At 36.0% G+C, this 22423-nt stretch overlaps 1 protein-coding gene across 17 annotated transcripts in view; it reads right to left on the reverse strand.

The window, feature by feature from the left end:
* tnikb (TRAF2 and NCK interacting kinase b) overlaps positions 1-22423 on the reverse strand; it is a 145263-nt gene that overhangs the window by 20061 nt on the left and 102779 nt on the right. For 8 of the 17 annotated variants that reach the window (XM_087308708.1, XM_087308703.1, XM_087308701.1 and 5 more), the window contains 9 exons: positions 18850-19086; positions 17799-17908; positions 15569-15687; positions 15383-15480; positions 6788-6969; positions 4733-4841; positions 4286-4432; positions 1596-1689; positions 989-1171 (listed from right to left, as the gene is read on the reverse strand). In XM_087308708.1, coding sequence (XP_087164834.1) covers positions 989-1171; positions 1596-1689; positions 4286-4432; positions 4733-4841; positions 6788-6969; positions 15383-15480; positions 15569-15687; positions 17799-17908; positions 18850-19086 — 1279 coding nt within the window. Of the gene's footprint in view, positions 1-988; positions 1172-1595; positions 1690-4285; positions 4433-4732; positions 4842-6787; positions 6970-12032; positions 12057-15382; positions 15481-15568; positions 15688-17798; positions 17909-18849; positions 19087-22423 lie in introns of all 17 variants that reach the window. The other 9 variants (XM_087308710.1, XM_087308706.1, XM_087308705.1 and 6 more) reach the window with 2 other exon arrangements.

Below are 22423 nucleotides of genomic sequence, written 5' to 3' on the forward strand. Positions count from 1 at the left end.
TAGCTTGCCGATAATGGTAACATATGATACTGTATCTATGTAATCAGTATCCATTCATACAACAGATTGAAGCCACCCTGCCACATCTTTAATATTTTAAAGTTCATCTATGTTTGTCAAAATGAAGCAAATTCAGCACCATGCACCTGTCAACTAGTGCTGGACTTTTGAGACCAACTGGTTCTCAAATTTTAAAATTGTCGATTTCCTACTAACATTTGAGCACTGTTGAGGACACACTAAGAGCTGATTGGCTATTGTGTTTACATGCTCAACAGAAATGACTGATTGGCCGTAAAGGTCACCAGTTCACCAAATGCAAACACAGGTACAAAAACACTGAAAAAGTCACGTCAATCAACAGGTCTGTCTATGTGCTGACATATGAGCGATCCGCTGATAGACCAACTGATCTACGCGGCTTTGAAATGATTCAGTGTTCCTGTATTTGTGTTTGCAGTCGGTAAACAGCGGTGAAAAGCATTCAACTGGTAAACTTGACGGCCAATCACATTCATTTCTGTTGAGCATGTATACACAATAGCCATTCAGCTGTTTTTAAGAACGCGCTCAACAGCACTTAAATGTTAGCAGGAAATAGATGTTTTTTAAATTTCAGTACCAATTGAAACCGGAATTCCAATATCGTGAAAACAGTACCATACACACCATAACTTTTTTTTTCTGATTCTAACTCACACCTATGCAAGCTTGCATCCTTGTGATCTAATTTGTACACAGAATTAATTCTTAACATTTGAGAATCGATTTAGAATAGTAAGAAAAAATTGTGATGCGTCGATAAATAGATTTCTTTTTACTGCTGAAATTTATATTGGATGGCCTAAAGGCAAGTTAATTAACGACAAAATCTTATTATCTAATCTGACAAAATCTTCAACTATCCTGACATAAAATAAAAACATTAAAAACAGTTCTTAAATATAAAGTCAGAAATAATGTCTTTAAACCATCAGTTCGGACTCACCCCAGAGTGCCGCACACAGGATTTCAGAGTTGAAGCGCTTCTTGTACTTGCGGATTTCTGGCGTGTCGCTGTGTGGCCGGATATTAGTGGGATTGACATTAACAACAGAAATCTTCCGAGCTTCGTTCAGTCGAGCTTGTTCCTGTTCCTGCTCCTGCCGCAGGAGCTCATCTGCGAAAAGAGCTGCACGACCCCCCCCAAAAAACCCAGAAGCTCATTATTTCCAGTAGGATTTGGAGAAGGATTCATAGACTTTAACACCCTGTAGTCACCAACAAACAATTCAGTGGCCCATTCTGTCATTTATAAGCAGAAAAAAAAGTCAAGTGGTGCTCGCTGCAGAGCCATTTGAGGAGAGGTGAGCTCCAGAGAGGGGGAGCTTAAGCTTGAGCTCCACCTTTTTTGCACTTCTTCTACGAGTGATGTCACTGGGGGTAGGGTTAGAGGTGGGGTTGGTGTACGCATTAAAACAGCTTACAGAAGGAGGAGCGACAGCTCATGCTCCCCCTCTCTGGAGCTCACCTCTTCTCAAATGGCTCTGCAGCGAGCACCCTCTCAAAAAAGTTGGCATTGGCTCTACCTGAGTTATAGGAAGTGTGTTATTCACCTGAGGCAGGGTTGTCCTCATCATCTTCTGTCGGGGACGTCTGATACACTCGAGGGTCCACAAAAGGAGTAAAGGAGGCTTTTCCCATCCCAAACTGACAAAATGGAGAATCAAATTATGAGAAACAAGCATCCATGTAATGTCTCATGTCCAACGGCGGACTGCAGTTTCTTTTCTGAACTAATATGCAACGGTTTTGTTTGCGAGTAGTACTTCTGTTGTTACATGTTAGTAGAAAAAGCAAGCACAGCAATAGCCTTTTCTCAAATCAGTATTTCATCTTGTTTTCCAGTAAAATATTGAAAGAATAAATAGATATTTGTTTTGTATGGGTCTGTATTATTTTCAGTTATTAAAGAAAGCAATGCTGAGTTCACAGCAAACGCAGAGCACCATGTCACTTGATCTACTTTAAGAATGAGATGATTTTCCCCACACACAATTTTTTAACTTGAGTACAATAAATTCTGTGTCACTTGTATGGCAATAATTCACTTCTATCCGTGTGTTTGAACTGACTTTGTATATAATTTAATGGGAAAAATACTTAACTCTGCATTTGATGTGACCCAGCATAACTCTTTCATTCAGTAACCGCACATTGATCCAAAATGTAATTAATGCTCTGGTGCTGGGTGGTCATTTCAATTAGTCAAATTTTCGAATTTCTGCCCATTTTAAATAAATGATACATAAAAAAAAAAAAAGATTAACAATTTCATTATAAAACACTGTTTGCAAAATATCTGTCAAAATTAAAAATGAAATAAAATGATTTGATTTTCATTTTCACTGTTACAACACATCGTCCCTGTCAAATCGATAAATAAAATGAAGTTGCTGATTTAACATTTTATTTTCACTGTATTTCGTCTCTTGATTCGCAGATGATCCCTAAAATTGCGAGTGCAAATGTATGGCTAATATCAAACGTTAAAACCGACTTTATCACACTAATTTAGATGTCTTTCAAAGATTTTAGTACTAACAAGTTTTTAACGTCACAAGAACTAATACAATATCCTATAAAAATTCATCACAAGGCCTACCGCAGTTACGCTGCACAGTTTTTTAGAAGTCTACGACTCCTGCTGTGGGATGAACGTTTGATGGTTGGTTATCCTGTCCTCTGTTCCTCTTGTTGTATAAATGCAGCAACTGCTTCACGTAAGAGCTTACTAACAGTTTTTGCCACTTTACTTGTTATATATACAGTTAAAGTCAGAATTATTTGCCCCCCCCTTTGAATTTTTTTCTTCTTTTTAAATATTTCCCAAATGATGTTTACCAGAGCAAGGAAATTATCACAGTATGTCTGATAATATTTTTTTCTTCTGGGGAAAGTCTTATTTGTTTTATTTCAGCTAGAATAAAGGCAGTTTTTAATTTTTTAAAAACCATTTTAAGGACAAAACTATTAGTCTTTTTAAGCAATTTTTTCCCCGATAGTCTACAGAACAAATCATCATTATACAATAGCTTGTCTGATTACCCTAACCTGCCTAATTAAACTAATTAACTAGTTAAGCCTTTAAATGTCACTTTAAGCTGTATAGAAGTGTCCTGAAAAATATCTAGTCAAAAATTATTTACTGTCATCATGGCAAAGATAAAATAAATCAGTGATTAGAGACGAGTTATTAAAACTGTTATGTTTAAAAATGTGTTGAAAAAAAATCTTTTCTCCAATAAACAGAAATAGGGCTAATAATAAACAGGGGGGCTAATAATTCTGACTTCAACCGTACATTAGTAACTCACGCTATCCATCAAAACGGTGCTTCTGCCCACAGGCTCTGAAAACACTTGATGTCACTTGAATAAGCCCCTCCCACTCATTTGCATAGGCTTTGCATACAGGTTGAAGGTTGAAATTGAAAATGAAAACTGAAATAAGTGTTAATAAAAGCAAAACTTAAACATTTAAATTTGAATTGTGTCACTATTATAGCGTGAACATTAATAACAATTTTGGCAGATATTTTGTGAACAGTGTTTTATAATGAAATTGTTCATCTGATTTTCTTTTTAATTTCCAATGTTTATTTGATTGATTTATAAAATTGGCAGGAATTAATTTCCATATGTGCTGGGTGGTCATTTCAACTTGTCAATTTAGATCTTTAACACTTAAAAATATGTCATTTACCTTTATTATGCATGTAACATGTACTTCCTGTTGTAACAACGGTAAATCATATATAGTTTACATGCAATAATCCAAAAGTTCATGATGCTGATTAATATCTTCAAGCACAACTAAACTGCACTCATAATGACCCTGAAACTTTAACATTTAAAATATTCCACCCACAAAATAAATGAATCTTTATTAAAAGGAAATTTTCACTGAAAAATAAGCAAAATACTGATTAAAAAAACATTTTTATTTGCAGTCAGACCACAAAATTGGGTCACTTCGCAAGAAGAAAAAATGGGGCAAAGAGAAACAACATCTAATTAACAGGCCACTGTCCTACATGTTTGAATGTTTTAAAAAAAGAAGCTTAAAATAAGAGCAAACAAAAAAAAAAAAAGGAACAAATCAATAAACATAAAGAAAAGCAATGTGATTAAATGAAGTCAATCTACAGTGCATTAGATTTGAATGGGAATGGATTAGATGTGTCGGGTTAGAAATCTGAGGGTTGGAGTGCAGGGTGGCTCTAACAGGCTCGTCCGTCACCTACTTCAGCCACAGAGTCCAGGTCCAGCGCACTAGACTGCCGCCCAGGGCCCTCGGCGGGCGAGTGGCTTTGCTGCACTAGATCAGGCAGATTGGAGCTACCGGGGAAACCATTGCTCTCGGCATGACCGAGCTTTCTTTCCCCAAACGTCTGCAGAGAGGAACAGAAAGAGGAGTAGGGCGACACTACTGAGGGCCCTTACGTGGCTAAGCCCCCTTGCAGAGATATTTGGGAAATGCACAGAGCTGCCTCTGTCTGCGAGTCTGCCAGCTTGATCAGAGTTTTCGGTTGGAGAATTCAAAGCAAAGAAGATGGAAGAAACACCAAAACAGAACCCAATAAAATAAGGCTTAACCAAGGCAAAAACAACATGAGTTTAACTTAAATGGATGTAAAACTAGAGGAAAGAGTGTAGGAGTTTTAGGAGCCCGTCTAGGTAGATGCACCTACCTCACGCATCATCAGGGTGCTGTCTTGTGAATTTTTGCCGAATGAATCATTGGAATGAGAATCCTCCTGGTTGCCCAATGAGTCAGTGCCACCCTGGCCAGCAGAAGGCCTGATGGAAAAATTAGGATAAAAAAAATAACATTAATGGCTTTTATAGAGATATTTTTTACAATAATTCTTATAATATTTTTTCTTTTGGAAAAATGCATTTTTTCATGTAGTATAATAAAAGTACTTTTTACAGTTTTTGGGGTTTATTTTATCAGCCTCCTAAAATATTATAATTTTTAGTTGGCTACAGAACAAACCACTGTTATCCAATGAATTGCCTTATTAACCTACTGTAGTAAAGCCTTTAAATTGTGCATTAAGTTAAAGGAGCTGTATGCAGTTTTTGACTCTTCTAAACCATAAAAACACCATTATGTATGTTGGCAGATATTTAAGAAATATACTAAGTGAACATTCTTGTTTATCTGAAAAACTATGCTAAGGTCAGTTATTCTGCTTTGAAAATCTGAGTTACGTGACAGAAATTCTGTCTTCTTTTTGGTTCTTTTAACCCGCCCACTTCCAGTTTAGCCATCTATATTTTAGCACGTTGGGTTCCCTTCATGGGAAACATCAGATTTCATTCATTTAGTCCGGAAGGCTCTCAAAGTATGCGCCTGTGACTGAAATGCAACCTCTGGTGGATAGTATCAGACTCCAAAATGAAAGTTACATGAGGTGATTAATTGGTAAATAATATAAATGTTAGAAACGTAAACATTAGGTGAGCAGGTTACATTGTAACCCTGTTTATGAGCAGTGCCGGAGCATGCTCTGATGGAGAGAAACCGTAGACGCTCTGACTTGTGGCCAGCTTGTTTCCAAGCCAGAGCACATTTCAGAAAGTTTTTTGGCTTATTTCGTCAATTGTGCAAATAAATGTAGGTGTTTTTTGACACTGATTCAAGACACAGGCAATCAGCATCAGCGCTGGTTTGGCATCAGCTCATCTGTGTCAAACTGTGACCAGCAATATCCTTCTTTCATTTTGCTTTTTTGGCAAAATGTGTCTGTACGCACGTGTGGTTGCATATTTCTTGCCCGTTACATTCGGGGCTTCAGTGTCATTGCTTGACGGAGGGAGTCTCTGAAGTTGGCAGTGTCAGCCAGAGGAAAAAGTCTTCAATAGGCTACTGTCTGAGCTAGGGTATTTGCATAAAGCAATCTGATTGGCTCCATTTGCACTTAAAAAGTTGAGAAATTTTGAGACCCAAAATTCAGTTCGGCAATGCTTGAAGTCACCCATTCAAAGTGAAAATGGGGCATTACCATCCCGCAAGTTGACAAATGAAAAATATACATTTTTAATTGTTTAACTGATACCAAAAACTGAAATAATTAAAAACGCACCCTTTCAGTTATCGGTTAATCAATCATTTTGAGCATCCCTAAATATTACATTTAAAGATGTGTTAAAAATATTCTGTCGGTTAAACAGTACTTGGGCAACATCTGAAAAAAAATCCACAGGAGAGCTAATCATTTTGCCTTCAGTTGTACGTGTATAAATATAAAACAACTTCATTTGAATTAAATAAATTTAAAAAAAAAATTCTTCAGTGGTGAATATTTTCAGAGAAAATATGAATTGATTGTAATTCAATGTAACATTTTATTAAACTTGCAAGCTCAATAAATAGTTTGTGTTTTTGGTGTAGAATTAAAAAGAACATTTTGCCAGTGTAAACTGCATTGTTGGTCAGTACCAGCAATTGTCTGTAAAAGGTATGGTATTGCACTCAATGTGAAAGAAAGGTTCATTTTAAATGTACTCTAATATTAAAGATTGACCCTACATGTCAGCTAAATTAGGTTAAAGCACTTAAATACTAAAAGTGCAAATATAAAAGTATTTAATGATTAATGAATAGCAATAATGTATAATATTTAAACTAAAAATTAAACAAATCTACACATCATAAAATTCAACAATTGGTTATGAGCAGTGGTAAACACCATACTGACAGACTAAAATTCACCAAAAAAAATCAGGTTCACACTCACATGATGCGTGGTATATCACTGACGGGCACTGTGCCATCATGAGCTCCACCCTCTCCATCCTCTTCCTCACTGCTCTCTGAATCCTCACTGGATGAGGAATATTCCGTCACTTTCCTCGGTGGCCTGTTGGTGTCCTCATTGGTTCGCAGCTCACGCAGTTCTTTGGCCAGAGCAGTGAGGTCCTTTAAGAGAGGGAAGACAGACAAATTCTTTATTCATGCCTTTTTACATTGATTTATGCGAAATATTAATCCACCAAAACTTGAACAGCATTTAATCATTAAAGGGACACTCTATTTTGAAAATAGGCTCATTTTACAAGTCACCAACAGTTGAGTGTTACCATTTTGAATACATTCAGTTACCTCTGGATCTGGCGGGAGCACTTTTAGCTTAGCATCACTAAATTGGACTACACCATTAGCAACTCTCTTAAAAAGGTTTTGATAATTTTCATATTTGAAGCTTGACTTCTGTAGTTACACTGCACACTAAGACCGACAGAAAATGAAAAGTTGTTATTTTCTGGGCTGAAATGACTACCCTACCGAAAAAAACAGCTTAAACCAGCCTAGGCTGGTTGGCTGGTTTTAGCTGGTCAACCAGGCTGGTTTTAGAGGGGTTTTGGCCACTTCCAGGCTGGTTTCCAGCCATTTTCAGCCTGGTCTTAGCTGGTCAGGCTGGGAGATGACCAGCTAAAACCAGCTTGACCAGCCTAGTCAGGATGGGAGCCCAGCCAAAACAAGCTATGTCCAGCTTAAACTAGACTGGTCAAGCTGGTTTTAGCTGGTAATTTTCCAGCCAGACCAGCTAAAACCAGGCTGGAATTGAGCCTGGAAATGGCCAAAACCCCTCTAAAACCAGGCTGGTCAACCAGCTAAAACCAGCCAACCAGCCTAGGCTGGTTTAAGCTGGATTTTTCAGCAGGGTATACTCTCCTTTCTTCTATGCTAAGCTAAAAAGGCACCCAACAGCAAATGGTAAAACTCCTTTTAATGATCTATGCTAAGCTAGGCTAAAAAGTGCACCCACAAGCAAATGGTAAAACGCATTCAAATGAACTATAATAAGGTAATTGTGGACCCACCAGCAAATGTTAAAACTCCTTCAAATGACCTATGCTAAGCTAAGCTAAAAGTACCCCCACCAACAAATGTTAAAACTCCTTCACGTGACCTATGCTAAGCTAAGATAAAAATGCACCCACCAGGAAATGGTAAAACTCAACAGTTTAGCTCTAGGGGAGTTGTAAAAAGAGCCTTTCCAAAAAAGCCGGAGTGTTCCTTTAAAGCCTCTGAAGAGCATATGCTACAATGATAGTGATCAATCTGTTAGTACGAGTCAAAACAACAACCTTCGTTTTGCACATTTAGGTCATATAAATGGCACCGAAGAGATTTCCAGAAACAAAGGAATAAGCAAAGCATTACAGATGAGCAACTAAAGTAAGCTTAATAAATCAACTCTGAAAGTGGGGATTAAAACATCAGTCATCATTTCGAAGAATGATGCACAACTGTATGAACCATCACGTGCACAAGTCAGAGAAATCAAGGACACTGAAGAACCGAAGGCGAGCGGGGGGTCGTTCCTGAGGCCTGTGCCCTGCATGCAGGAGGTTAGTGGGGTCAGCAGTTTCCGCTCTGGTTCTTTCTTACCAGCTCCTCCTGTCCACAGGCCACCAGCAGCCGGAGAGAGAGAAAATATCATTGGGAAACCAGGAATCAGCGAGAGAACTCTTATATTTAAACAATGATTCTTCAATGGGATGCTGGTTTCTAGGGATGTAATGATTCACTCAACTCGATACATGATTTTGAATTCACGATTCAGCTTTTTCATGATTTTTTAAAGTGATAGTTCAGCAAAAAAGGAACTGTTACTCACTATTTATTCATTCTCAAATATTTAAAAACCTTTTTGAGTTTCCTTCTTCTGTTGAACACAAAAGAAGATATTTTGAAGAACCATCGACTTCCATAGTATTTGATTTAATGACTATGGAAGTCGATGGTTACAGATTTTCAGCTTTCTTCAAAATATCTTCTTTTGTGATCAACAGAAGAAAGAAACTTAAACAAGTTTAGAACAAGTGAAAGTAAATAACAGAATAAAACCTTTGGGGTGAACTATCCTATTTAAAAAAGGAGACTATAAAGACAAACAGTAAATATTCTTTTATTAGGCCAAGGGTGCTCAAACTCTGTTCTGGAGGGCTGATGACCAGCATAGTTTAGCTCCAACTTGCTTTGACACACCTGCCTGGAAGTTTCTATTATAGAAAGAGACTGGCTTGATTAGCTCGTTCAGGTGTGTTTAATTGGGGTTAGAACTAAAATTTGCAGGATATCGGCCATCCATGACCGGGTTTGGGCATCTCTCCTTGCTGGAAAAAACAGCTTAAGCCAGCCTAGTTTTAGAAGGGTTTTAACCTTTGGTTTAAGCTGGACATAGCTTGTTTTAGCTGGTCATCTCCCAGCCTGCCCAGCAAAGACCGGGCTGGAAATAGCTGGACACCAAACCCCTCTAAAACCAGCCTGGTCAACCAGCCAAAACCAGCCAACCAGCCTAGGCTGGTTTAAGTTGTTTTTTTTTTCTGTAGGGCGTGTAAGGCTATATGTTTCATTGTAAAAATTAAAATATAACAAAATTAATTTGATTTGCTGTTTGTTTAAATTAAGTTACATAAATAAATATTATCTCGTTATATAAAGGAATGCTTTGCCTGTGCTCTGTCTGTATAAAATCAAAAGCAACCAATGCATTTCAATCATGATCCCAACAAAGGTGGTGTATACATGCAGCATAAGCAGTTTTTAATCTTTATCAGACCGTATATCATGAAATTTAAAGCAAAAACAGATTTGTCTGACTTTAGTTATGTGAAAATATTGTCATCAAACGTGTGAGGGAAACAAGACGAACTGAATGAACCGCAGAATCACTCTCTGCCAGCAGATGGCGCATGTTTTCTGTTTCTCCAATTCCCTTATGTCCTGGATTATGTATATTGAATATGTATGAAGACAGTTGTGCTTCGTCTACTGAAGAAAGAAAATCGGTTGATTTATAATTAATACAAGCAAGAAGTTGTAATGCTTACTGTTTTTGTAAAAAAAAATGTTATCGCCCCTCCTTTGGACTTAATTACATGTTTGGCTTATGAAAAGCTCACACATGCAATAAATAAATAAAAAATCCTCAGAATTTTGCGATATCTGGCAGGTGTTTTTGAACATTTTGAAAAATGGAGATATTGAAGAAGCTTTGGAAGTCTGAAGTTGTGGAATGTGAATGATTGATTAGATTAATTTTATTTTTTAATTATTATTAAATTTTAATTTTTTCCCTAAACCGGTCTTGAGTTTTGGGTATTGGGGTTTAATTTATTGTAAAACCTTGTAAAACTTGATGAAGACATGTTCACAAAACTTTGTATGTTTAACGGTTTATAATGCTTTTCTTTATGAAATATAATGCTTACACAATCCCTTATAAACAACTTATAACGTGTTTGAGCCACTGTACATAATTGTTAATTGTAAGAAATTTTACTTGCTTTGATTGTATTTAACGTAACATGACAATTAAGCAAGAATGGTTTCATTCTGGCATTGAATAAAACAAAGTTCAAATAATAACTACAAGCAATTTGCACAAAAAATGTCCTCCAGTGTTGGGTAACGCATTACAAGTAACGTGAGTTACGTAATAACATTAAGTAATGAGTAAAGAAACGCTTTACTTTAAAAATGAAGTAATAATATTTGAGTTCATTTTTTTTAATGTAAATGTAATGAGTTTCTTTTTAGATTAATTCACTTAAAAAAAAAAAGATTTGCTGATTTAAAATTAGTGTAATCACGTTGAATCACACTCAATGAGAGAATGAGCTCCCAGAGGGAACAGACAGAAACCAAGATGGCAGAGCCTTACATTTCTGTGATGGAAGAATTCTCAATATTTTAAACACATTGAAGAATGGACAGTGATTTTACTCAACTAATAAGACAAAAATACAAAAGTAGCAAACGCATTGTGTTCAACTTTTAATAATCTGTTTACACAGCATGCAAAGCATCAGGAACTTCCCAGAAGGTAAGATTATTCAAATTTTTTAGATTAGTTTTGTTAAAGGTAAAAGAAGGTGTAGGTTATACAGTGTGTCGTTAAATGTAGAGCTCCTCTATTAAAAAAAAAAAAAAAACACTGCAAGTTCTGAAAGAGATCAAGCCTAACAAAGGCAGGTATGAAAAAGTAACATAAAAGTAACAACGCATTACTTTCCAAGTAAGTAGTTACTTTTTTCAAGAGTAACTCAATATTGTAATGCATTACTTTCAAAAGTAACTTTCCCCAACACTGATAAGAACCACTTTATACTTCTTTCCCTCACTGCCTTTCTTTCATTTCAAGAGTTCACACTTAGCTGATGATTGATTATAATATAATACAATATAATATATGGTTTGGCATGCTGTCCTGGTAGAGAGCACTGAGCTCACAAGATCCTTGAGCCCGGGGCTACCTCCCGTTTGCAGGGCTAGAGGGAAGTTTGAGCTCAGGTAGGTCTCGAGAACAACAGTGCTAACTACTGGGCTACCATGCCGCCCTACAGAAGGAAATGTGGAGGAGTAGGGGTGAAAGGGGGGTATCTTCAAAACAAACTGTAGTAAGAAATTCAGATTATTTATAGTGAGTTAGGAATCATGGGATTGGTAAATCATGGATTAGTTAATGCAGGACCTGCCGTCTTCAATCATAATCACATGCTCCTCTCAAAATGAGTTAATAAATAAACTTCACTCAAATAAAAAAGTGAATACTCTTATTTTGCCACAGCTAAATCAATAGTAAAATTTCAGTTTATACCCCAAAACTCAAATTATACGTCTCAACAAAATTAAACACACTCTCATTTCCTTGACCCACACCAGCTAGGTCACAAATAAAACTCTTTGTCAAGGATCACGGACACTGTGAACTGTGAAAAATTGGTGCGATGGAGAAATGTGCAGCTAAGGATGGCGACCGACGTGTCATTTGAAGCTGTGAAGGAGAGCGACAGACAGAGAGATCGAAGAGAAGTTAAGGAATGTGAGTTGGTGTGAAATATTGATGAGAGAACGATTGAAGACATGAGAGGCCGAGTGACAGAAATAGATGAGACAGAAGAGTACTTTGAATGGTAGGAAACACGAAACTGGGCAGAGAGAGAAAGATGAAGCGAGAAAATGTCACTAACCTCATCTACGGCTTTCTTATAACTCTGGAGAAAGAGAACCGACAATAGAGAACCACGGGTGGAGGAACAATTGAGCGGATTAGACAAAATGGTAAATGAGAGAATGGTTAGTAACACAAAGCGGCACACACATAGATATATTTTAACATGTGCCCAGAGCGAATGTCTAGATAAGGATTCTACCTAGAGGTTGTGGAAAGGTTATGAACAGGTTAGCTTAAATGAGACTTAGTTGGTATATTAAAGACCCCATAAAATTGATTTAAAAATGGAGCTTGTGTACAGGGACTATTAAAGGGGTTGAAACTTTCAAAAGAGCTTCAGGATTTCATAAATGTGAAAAACAAAGACAGAATCATTCAATCCCATCATAAAACTGTTTAAAATGGATTGGCCTGGAGTCTGGCACACTTTTGATTAATACATTAGAATTATGAACAGACACCTAAGCAAATGGTGATGTGGACTAATGTTCATGAATATTATACTGCTAAAAACAGAAGGGAAAAAGTCACTTCATGATTTATTATATTGTTTTATGTGAAAAAATTAATGTTTGTATACAGTCAGAATAAGTTAATAATAAGTCAGAATTATTAGCCCTGCTGAATTATTAGCCCCCTGTATATTTTTTCCAAAGGTCTGTTGTATAGAAAGATTTTATAAACACATTTCTGAACATAATAGTTTTAATAACTCATTTCTAATATTAGTTTCTTTAATCTTTGCCATGATGACAGTACATATTATTTGACAAGATACTAGTATTCAGCTTAAAGGTGCTGTATGTATGTTTTTGACTCTTCTAAAGCATACAATTGTTTTAGCTTTTATGTTTTAGTAATTTTAACCTGCCCGATGCCACTTTAGCCAATTATATTTCAGCAGCCCGGGTTGCCTAGTTGGAAAACTGCATATTTTATTAATTTCTTCATTTATTTATTAATTTAGAAAAGCTCTCAAAGCAAGCGTCCGGGACCGAAATGCGACCTCTGGTAGACAGTAGCAGCCTCTGAATGAGCTGGAGATTCAGAGTTCCACATGAGGTTATTAATTAGCAAACAATATAAATATTACAAACGTAAACATTAGGTGAGCAGATTACATTGTAACTGCGTGTCTTAACAACACACTACATGATGAGATTTACAGTGCAATATAAGCAATCTGGCTGTTTGCACCAGACAAAACACGACAAAAATTTAAATACAGTCATTCAGAAGCACAGAAAAGGCACTTAGTCATGAAGGTTTATAATTTAATTAATACATCTTAAACCTCTTTAACATTATTATATGTACATGCTGAATCACTATGCGTTGGTTTGCATTAACACTGAATAAAGCTGTTGTTCAGCTCCAAGAAATAGATCATAATATAGATAATATATCAATTCGAGATGTTGGTTAGAACAAAACTATGGAGTATATTCCCTTTATCGCGTGCCGTTGCTTTTATTTAGAACACCACTTAAATCAGACTCACTCCTCAATCTGGCAACATGCATTTGCGTTTGTTTTGATCCAGCAATGTAATACCTAGATCAACCACCGTGTCAAACTTACATACTGCACCTTTAAAATGTAATTTAAAGGCTTAACTAGGCTATTTTGGTTAATTAGGTAAGTTATGGTAATAAGGCAAATCACTTGTTAATGCCGCAGTCACACTAGAGTTTGAGCTTGAGAAATTCTCTCGTACAGCGCTGCGAAAAGGGGCGGGATTAAACAAGATGAGTAGACATTAAAAAAAGCAAGCGATTGGTCCATGTTTTAAATTCCTGTACAGAGAGGTCATGTTTTGATCCTTGATTGGTCTCATGTAGTCAAGTGATGCGATTTCGCAGATAAAAGTTCACCAAGCTTGAACTTTCCAACGCATCGATCTTTGAAACTTGACGCACGACCTTGTGTTTCTGGTCTGACGCATTCGCGATGAGACGCAAATGAGAGAAGTCTATGGGGAGAAAAGTCCATTGTGACTGCAGCTTAAGGCTGATTTGTTCTGCAGACAATGAGAAAAAGATATTGATAAAAATAGAAGAGGGCTAATAATATTGACCTTAAAATGTTTTTTAAAAAATGAAAACTGCTTTTTATTCTAGCCAAAGTAAAACGAATAAGACTTTCCCCAAAAGAAAAATATCATAGCAAATACTGTGAAAAAATACTTGCTCTGTTAAACATAATTTGGTAAACATTTAAAAAAGGAAATAAAATTCTAATAATTTTGACTTCAACTGTAATTTTATGTAGGAATAAGTAATTTTGCAGAACCTGAAATTGAGGAACAAACTAAGATGTATTTTAAAGCAGGTTCTAATATGTAACTGTAAAAACTGTGTAAATATATTTGTAATTAAATAATGTAAAATTGTCATGACTTCAATTACTTAGAAAAACTTTCTGACAACTAAAGTTCAATGAAACTATTTTTATATCCAGAAATACAGAATATAAAAAAGTAAAAATGTAATTTTCTATAATAATATATTATACAATATATATTTTTATAATGCAATAAAATAATATCTGGGAAAAGCTAAAACAGATTTCTCGTGACCCTACTTGTATAAAGTATATTGACTTCAAAATCATAATGAAAGTACTACGTGCTGAAATACATAAATTTCAAATTGAATGAGGTCTTTAATTGATGGATAAGACACTGAGTTCAGAGAGAACATCAACAGTTTTTGAGATATTAGGAATAGAGTGAAAATATTCAAATAGAGTTAATGGGAGAGTTCATCCAAAAATCTAAATTGGCTGTTCTGTTGCTTAATTTATTTATTTATTTCTTTATTTGATTTGGTGTTTGGTTGATTGAGGACTTTACAAATCACCAATTTCAGCTAAAATCTTCTTTAATATTCTATACATTCATTTTCCTTTAGCTTTATTCCTTTATTTATCAGGGGTCGTGGCAGCGGAATGAACCGCCAACCATTTCAGCTTATGTTTTATACACCGTTCTATGTTTTACTCATTCACATACATACACTAAAGCCAATTTAGTTCATCCAATCCACTTATAGGACATATTTTTAGCCTGTGAGGGAAACAGGAGCACCCAGAGGAAACCCACACCAACACAGGGAGAACATGCACACTCCACACAGAAACGCCAACACGAACCAGCAATCTTCTTGCTGTACCACAGTATGTTCTTTTCAATGTAATGTAAATAAACAGCCAATTGAAATGTCTGGGTGAATAATAATAATAGCTTCTTTAGGGTTGGCTGTTCTCATTTTAGTTTATCCTGGTCTCAGAAACAAACCCTGTGAGAGCAGAAATGTGTGTTACAGTTTGGTGATCTCTGTGGATTCTGGGAAGTGTGTTTCTCACCGCGGGTCGGCTGGGTCTGGTCACCTCCCTGTTCTCCTCTTGGGTTTTGGCCTTGGGTTCTTGGGACACTGCTGGTGATCCCTCAGGTTTATTGGAGCCTGTGGAGAAAGCGGAGCGTCAGGAGTCTGTGCAGAGGCCTGGTGTTTGTGCTCAGACTGAGGGAATACTCCAGAGGGTCTCTCTCACCTCCCAACCGGTTCCTCTCACTGGAGCCGCCCTGAGAGCTGGGTGTGCTGGAGCTGGAGGAGCTGCCACTGCTGGTCCTCTGGAGAGAGGGCTCCACGGGGATACGCAGGTCTGGGTTACTGCGGAAACACGATCATACAAGGAAGATGCAGAGGTTTTATTTCAGCCATAGCAGTTTTATTCACTCACCATTGACAGCTGAAAGATTGATAAATCTTCCCATTTTAATTGAGTAAATTACACATGATATCAAAACTAACCAAATTGATTTTGTTAGCTTACATTGCTAGTTTTGTGGTGAACAATTCATCTGTGCATGTCATTAAGAATAAAAAAAAAAGTTTACAATTAAAATCTTTAAATAAAATCTGACAATGCGCTTCCTGTTTGTTTTCAGTTAAACTCTCAGATCACGTCGGTCTGCGGTATTTGGGCGTGGCTAACATACTTAACTACACCCCTCCAACTGTTAGTTTTGACAGGTCTCTGACAACAAACAGAAATAGTATGTAGGAGGCATCTGTTAGGTTGTAATAACACTTCTAAAACTTTCCCTGATCTTTCTGAATGAAATGCCTACTTTATAATATCCAATCAGCTCACAGTAGAAAAAACAAGCCACGCCCACTGTTTTCTCATTTGATATTCTGTTCTCTAGAAACTACATCACAATACAAAACAACAGTCACAGCTTCCAGTTCATGCAGACTTGTCAAATGTAATGATTAAAGCAGATTTTAAAAATATTTATTACATGGCTGTCTGGAATACTCGATTCTGATTGGTCAGTCGTGACATACCAAGGCACCTGAGATGCTTAACTGCTAATTAGCGCAGGCTCATCCTGGAACTTTGAATCATATTTACCCTCAGTGAATACGTTTAAAGCCATATACTTACATCCACATTCATATGCATCTACTCCGCTTTGCAGGGTTTATTCTCTGATAACAACCTCCTGGATGCACTTCATTCCCAAAATATGTGATCTTGGACCACAAAACCAGCCATAAGGGTTATAGAAGTGATAAAAAGTGTTGGGCCAACATACTATTTGAATATCTGATCAAAATCTTGAGCAAACAGCCTTTACAGTTGTCCAAAATAAGTTCTAAGCAATGCATTATCACACAAAAATAAAGTTTTTATATAATTACAGTGGAAAATTTACAAAATGTCCAATAATAAAGATAATCTTTATGTAATATTCAGAGTATTTGTCATAAGTAAAATCAATAATTTTAACCCATGCAATGTATTTTTAGCTATTGCAAAAACAAAAAACTTGTGCACCCAAACGCATCTTTGCTTCTAAACTTGCAAGACGTGGTGCTAAGGAATCTATTTTAAAAAGCACAGCATAGCACGATATCCTGATTGGTCCACTGCTTTTGAAACTGACATTGATGGGCTGTGCTGCATGTGAAAGTTAAAGATTTTTCAACTTGATACAGTATTAGTCAAATGTCTGTCAAGTGCATGTTTGCATAAAAAAAACAATAGAAAAGTAGTGAATTGTGAAGAAAAACGCATTATGTGTGAACGATCCCCTTGTGGTCCAGGATAACATATATACAGTTGAAGTCAGAATTATTAGCCCACCTGAATTATTAGGTCTTGTTTATTTTTTCCCTAATTTCTGTTTAATGGAGAGATTTTTTTCAATACATTTCTAAACATAATAGTTTTAATAACTCATCTCTAATAACTGATTTATTTCATATTTACCATGATGACAGTAAATAATATTTTACAAGCTATTTTTCAAGACACTTCTATACAGCTTCAAGTGACATTTAAAGGCTTAACTAGGTTAACTAGGCAGGTTTGGGTAATTAGGCAAGTTATTGTATTATGATGGTTTGTTCTGTACACTATCGAGAAAATATAGAGCTTAAAGGGGTTAATAATTTTGAGCTTAAAAAAAGAAAAAAACTGCTTTTATTCTAGGCAAAAAATAAATAAAAATATTATAAGACATACTGTTAAACATCATTTGGGAAATATTTAAAAAAAGAAAACAAAAAAATTCAAAGGGGGGCTAATAATTCTGACTTCAACTGTAAATTTTTGTAATTGAGGGATTATAGTTTAAAAATAGAACAAGATTTTGTTGCCATATCCCCCAGCCTCAGTTAATGGAATGAAAGTAAAAATAAGAAAATAAAATACACATTGCTCTATTTTAAAACGAAGACAGAAGTTTAAAATTGAAAGAAGTATAATATACCTGGCTCGAATCAGATGTGCTCCGGTTCTTGGACCCAAACCGCCTGGTCCATTCCCAGGAGAATTTTTCCTCACCAGTGCAGGGGATATGGAAGTGGTCCTTTGGGGCACCTGAAGCATGTTAACAGATGTTAAAAAGTTACATTACCAAGACACACTATAAAAAAACACATTCTTTCCACTATCCTTTTGGCTTTTACCCCTATATTAAAACTTTCTAATTAAAACATGTAAGCCATGCAAAAAATTTGCTATCATAGTGTTACAACATGAATGCTTAATATTCTAAATGCTAAATACATTTTTTTTTTAATTTAAGATAGTTCAAACATTCAAGTTAGAAAGGATGGTGGAAAGTCATATAATCAAGCTTTCTACCCTTATGAATATTAATTATGATTTTATGACAGCAACTATGTAATAATTATGTTTTAAGGCAGGCTGATTGCCTTGTATAACCACAATTTTACCACAAATACCATGGTTAAACTATAGTTAGAGTAGAAACCAGTTCAAAAGTTGAAAACTACTGCTTTATAATAATACTTTTTTGAAAGGTCCCATGAAATTAAATTAAATTTTTTAGATGTTAGTATCAGTATTGTTCATTTTAGGATATCTATAATAAGCTAGTGCGCACCAAAACAGTGACAAAATTCACATTTAGAAGATATAAATCTGATATAAACACGTAAAACATGCAGTTTGTCACTTCCGCCTAAATTGATCACGTCACATCATACAGTTTCTCAGAAAATCCTGACCAATCAAAAGCTCTGTAGTATCTGACATACCCCACCCCCTTCAAGATGCTTCTCATTTGATGCGCTTGAGCTCAACCACTCTCACTGGCAGAGCTGAGGATAAACTAAACGCTATTGGCTGTTTTTTTTAAAGAGGAGGGGCTACACTATGTCCCGCCCTCTCTTCATATTTCGGTTGAGATTATGTCTCGAATAATTAAATAACATCAAATAAAAACCCCCATTCCAAAGCTCTTCACGGGACATTTTAAAAAGATAACTACAACACATTTTGCTCTCGATTCTGACCTTTGGAGGCACGTCCTCCTCCTGCCTCAGCCAGGAGCCGCGATCGTCTCGGCTGGTAATGCGAGGCGGTGGAGCCGGGGTCTCTGATGTGGGGTCAGAGTTCTGCCGAGGCATCGGGGGTCTGTGAGGCGACAGACCCTCCTGGAAAGCAGAGACGCCCTGAGACGACTGATCATGCAGAGACTGGGATCCTGTCATGGAGGAGCCATGGGACTTCACTGAAACTAGATGTGCCATCTGAAAGAAGGACTCTGGAGTCAGTGTTTTCACAACACACCTAAACTCTGTCAACTACTACTGAACTCCATGTGTAATGCTGCATTCCACATAACTCAAAATAACGATTGTCCTACTTCATAATTAGAAATAATTTCTAGACACTTTAAGTTGGAGGTCTGACCTTTGAACCTGTGAAAAATCAAACAGCCCTGACTCAGCTAGACACCTCATTTGACGACACTCAAGCGGTACTTCTGGTTTCAGTGAGATCAGTGCAGAGAAAGGTACAAATAGTTTTTTTTCAACACGAAATGAGTGGAATATCTATTAATAAAGACTCTTTCTGATGTGATATTAGCTTTGTAGCTTTTTGTCAGCAATTCTCTTCACTTTGTTTTTGTCATAATTGCCACAATAATACAAAATCTGATTAAACATTCGTACCTCATGTATGGAATACAGTCTGCTTCCTTTGAGTTAAATAGTAAACAACTTAGGGCCCTATCATACACCCGGCGCAGTGTGGCGCAAGACGCGGCGCGATAGTCTTTTGGTAGTTTCAGCTTGGCGCAAGAGTGGTTTTGAGGCGTTGCACTACGCTGTTTAAATAGCAAATGCATTAGCGCTCATTTGTGCGCCTATAGGCGTTCTGGTCTAAAAAGGGAGACGTTCTGAGGCGGACCGCTGGTGCGTTGCTATTTTGAGAATCTATAATAGATTTTTCATTAGACCAAAACTAACCCGGTCTAAACTCCGGCACAGAGTTGCGGCTCGCTTACGCACTGCTTAATACGCACAAGAGAGCAATAGGCAAATATCTTTACATATGAAAATATTTAAATATTAAGGATATATATAGGATATAATAAGAATAGATATAGGATATAAATATAAAGGATTAAAATATTACAAAACATATTATTTTCTAGCCTACATAAATATGAAAAACCACTGCTTTTATGTCTTCTTCATCTCGGGAGGCTTTTTCAGTTCATTCATAACAATTTGCTTTTGTATAATGTTATTATTATTAGCAGTATTATTTAATATATCCATATTTATATTTGTTTTACTAAAAACAAGCTTAGATTTGCCCACCTGTCAGGTTTTAGACCATAAGGGGCACAGCATGTGTTTTAGGACATAACTCAGATTTTTGAGCACATTTTGTTATTATTGTTCATTTATTCGTTTGCTGGAAATTAGAACTGAATTTAAAAATAGTTTTGAAACAAATATTTGCGCTTAACAAACTAAATAATTTATTTATAGACTAATTGATGTCTGTGCGTAAAGGTTTCCCTATCCAAGAGCGAATGTGAAAGTAGTTCCATTATCTCTTATTCTCACGCAGTAGATGCTCTGTTTAACAGTTTTCTGTTAAAAAACTGTTAAATGTTAACTGTTTGCTTGTGAAATGCTCATTTTTTCCACTTAGACTTACTTTGCGTCCTGTAAATAGCGAATGCGCTCTTGGCGCGACGCAGCTGACTCTTAAAGGGAATGGGAGATGAGACTCTGATTGGTTTATTCTCAAAACACACCTATAACTCATTAAGAAAAAAAACTCAACCCTTTTAGACCATGCGCCTTGGCGCAAAGCAGGGTTTCCTGCCCTTAAATGAGCAAAAACGCGTTCTGACACGCCCTGAAAGCGTTTGCTCCCTGCGTTTTGTGCTCTGCGCATGGACCGTCAAAATAGAGCCCTTAATGTGACTTCATAGCAAACAACATGAAAGTGGTTTGGAGTTTGCTTAAAGAGTTTTAAAACAGCTTACGAAACGTCAAAAAACATTCATGTAGAATTATCTGTGATCTGCTATTTTACGTAATCAGTGAGCGTGGCTCTGGGCTCCACCTTCTTTGAGCTCACACCAAAATCGTGCACTATAAGTAGGTACTACATCCGAATCTGAACCTACTTCAAGACCTTAAGAATGCTAGAACTATGTTAACTATGTATAACTAAGTTCATTATAGAATAAATAGAAGTATGAATGAAATTGGGACATACCTCATCTGCCATTTTGTCACTGACATATGACTAGCCCCACATGAAATCTGCACCCGCAGAAATCCGCAAATTTTATTTTTTAATGAAATATTATTATAGAAAATATATTCTGCCAGCTTGTTGATCACTGTTTTATCAAGAAATTGATACAATAAACCATTGTTTAAGGAAAGAGAGTTGAACGTTAAATGTAGACGCGGATTTTATAGTATATTATTAATTTACTTGTATAAATGTGTGTAAATTTATATTTATTCAGTTTTTTAATTAATTTCAGTAATATTACGGACTAATATAAAAGTGTTCATATGATTTATTTACAACACAGTTTGTAAAGTCATATTTTTTGTCTTTCAGCAGATACATTATATGACAGACTTGCTTTGTTTGCCAAATAAGTGGATCTAATAAAATTTGCATTGTAAACATTAAATAAAAGTTAAAAGGGTATTCTTTTTTATTTCATATATTAAGTTTTTAGTTATGAAACTCCCAAAATAATTCCACATAAATCTGCAGATTTTTTACAAATTGTTGGCAGACTCTGTCTGGCCCTACATATGACCTACCCGTGTCTGTTGTGTCAATTTACTCCCATTCATAAATCAACAGTTGTGACTTAATGGGATTTTAAAGAGCCTAGCTAATGTGTGCTTCAGAAGTAATAAGTTATCCATGTACTTCTTACGTCCTGTTTTTCAAATACTACAGATTCAGATGCACTACTCGGGTTAAGTACTATTTTTCACATACTATATAGCAGGAAAGTCTGTGATTTTGGATGTTGGTTTATGTCCTCAGCTTAGACACTGCAAAAAATGTTTTTTTCTTTACATTTATTGTCTCTTTTATAGTCCAAACACTCAGTCTTAAATCTCGTAGCATTTTGTAGACCAGCAAAAAATACAATCTTGTTTTAAGAAATAACATCCCTACAATACACCAAGAGATTTCATTACAAATGATCCTGGAAACTATGAAGAGGTGGTAGTGAAGGAGGATGTTTACCTTGTAACTATATTACAAGTGTGGCAGCCAAGAAGAGTATAACCAGGTACTGGTATAAGCATGATACCCCTTTATTGTGATTGGATACAAATTGTGACAGAAATAAACAACATGGAAGAACTGACATTTATTTTGAGACTTAAAATAGACTTCTTTTTAAAACATTGGAAGAAATAAATTGAATACTGCATTGTTAACAACTGTTGAATGCATTGAATCTATAACAATGTAAACCTTCCTCCAATGTTGTGTTTTTATTTATAATTTTTGTTTATTATTTCATGTTGAATATTAGAACATTTTATATCTTTGAAAGAAAAATGTTCTGTTGTA

Source organism: Danio rerio, chromosome 24 (assembly GCF_052040795.2).
Source record: "Danio rerio strain M-AB ecotype USA chromosome 24, GRCz13ab, whole genome shotgun sequence".
NCBI lineage: Eukaryota > Metazoa > Chordata > Actinopteri > Cypriniformes > Danionidae > Danio > Danio rerio.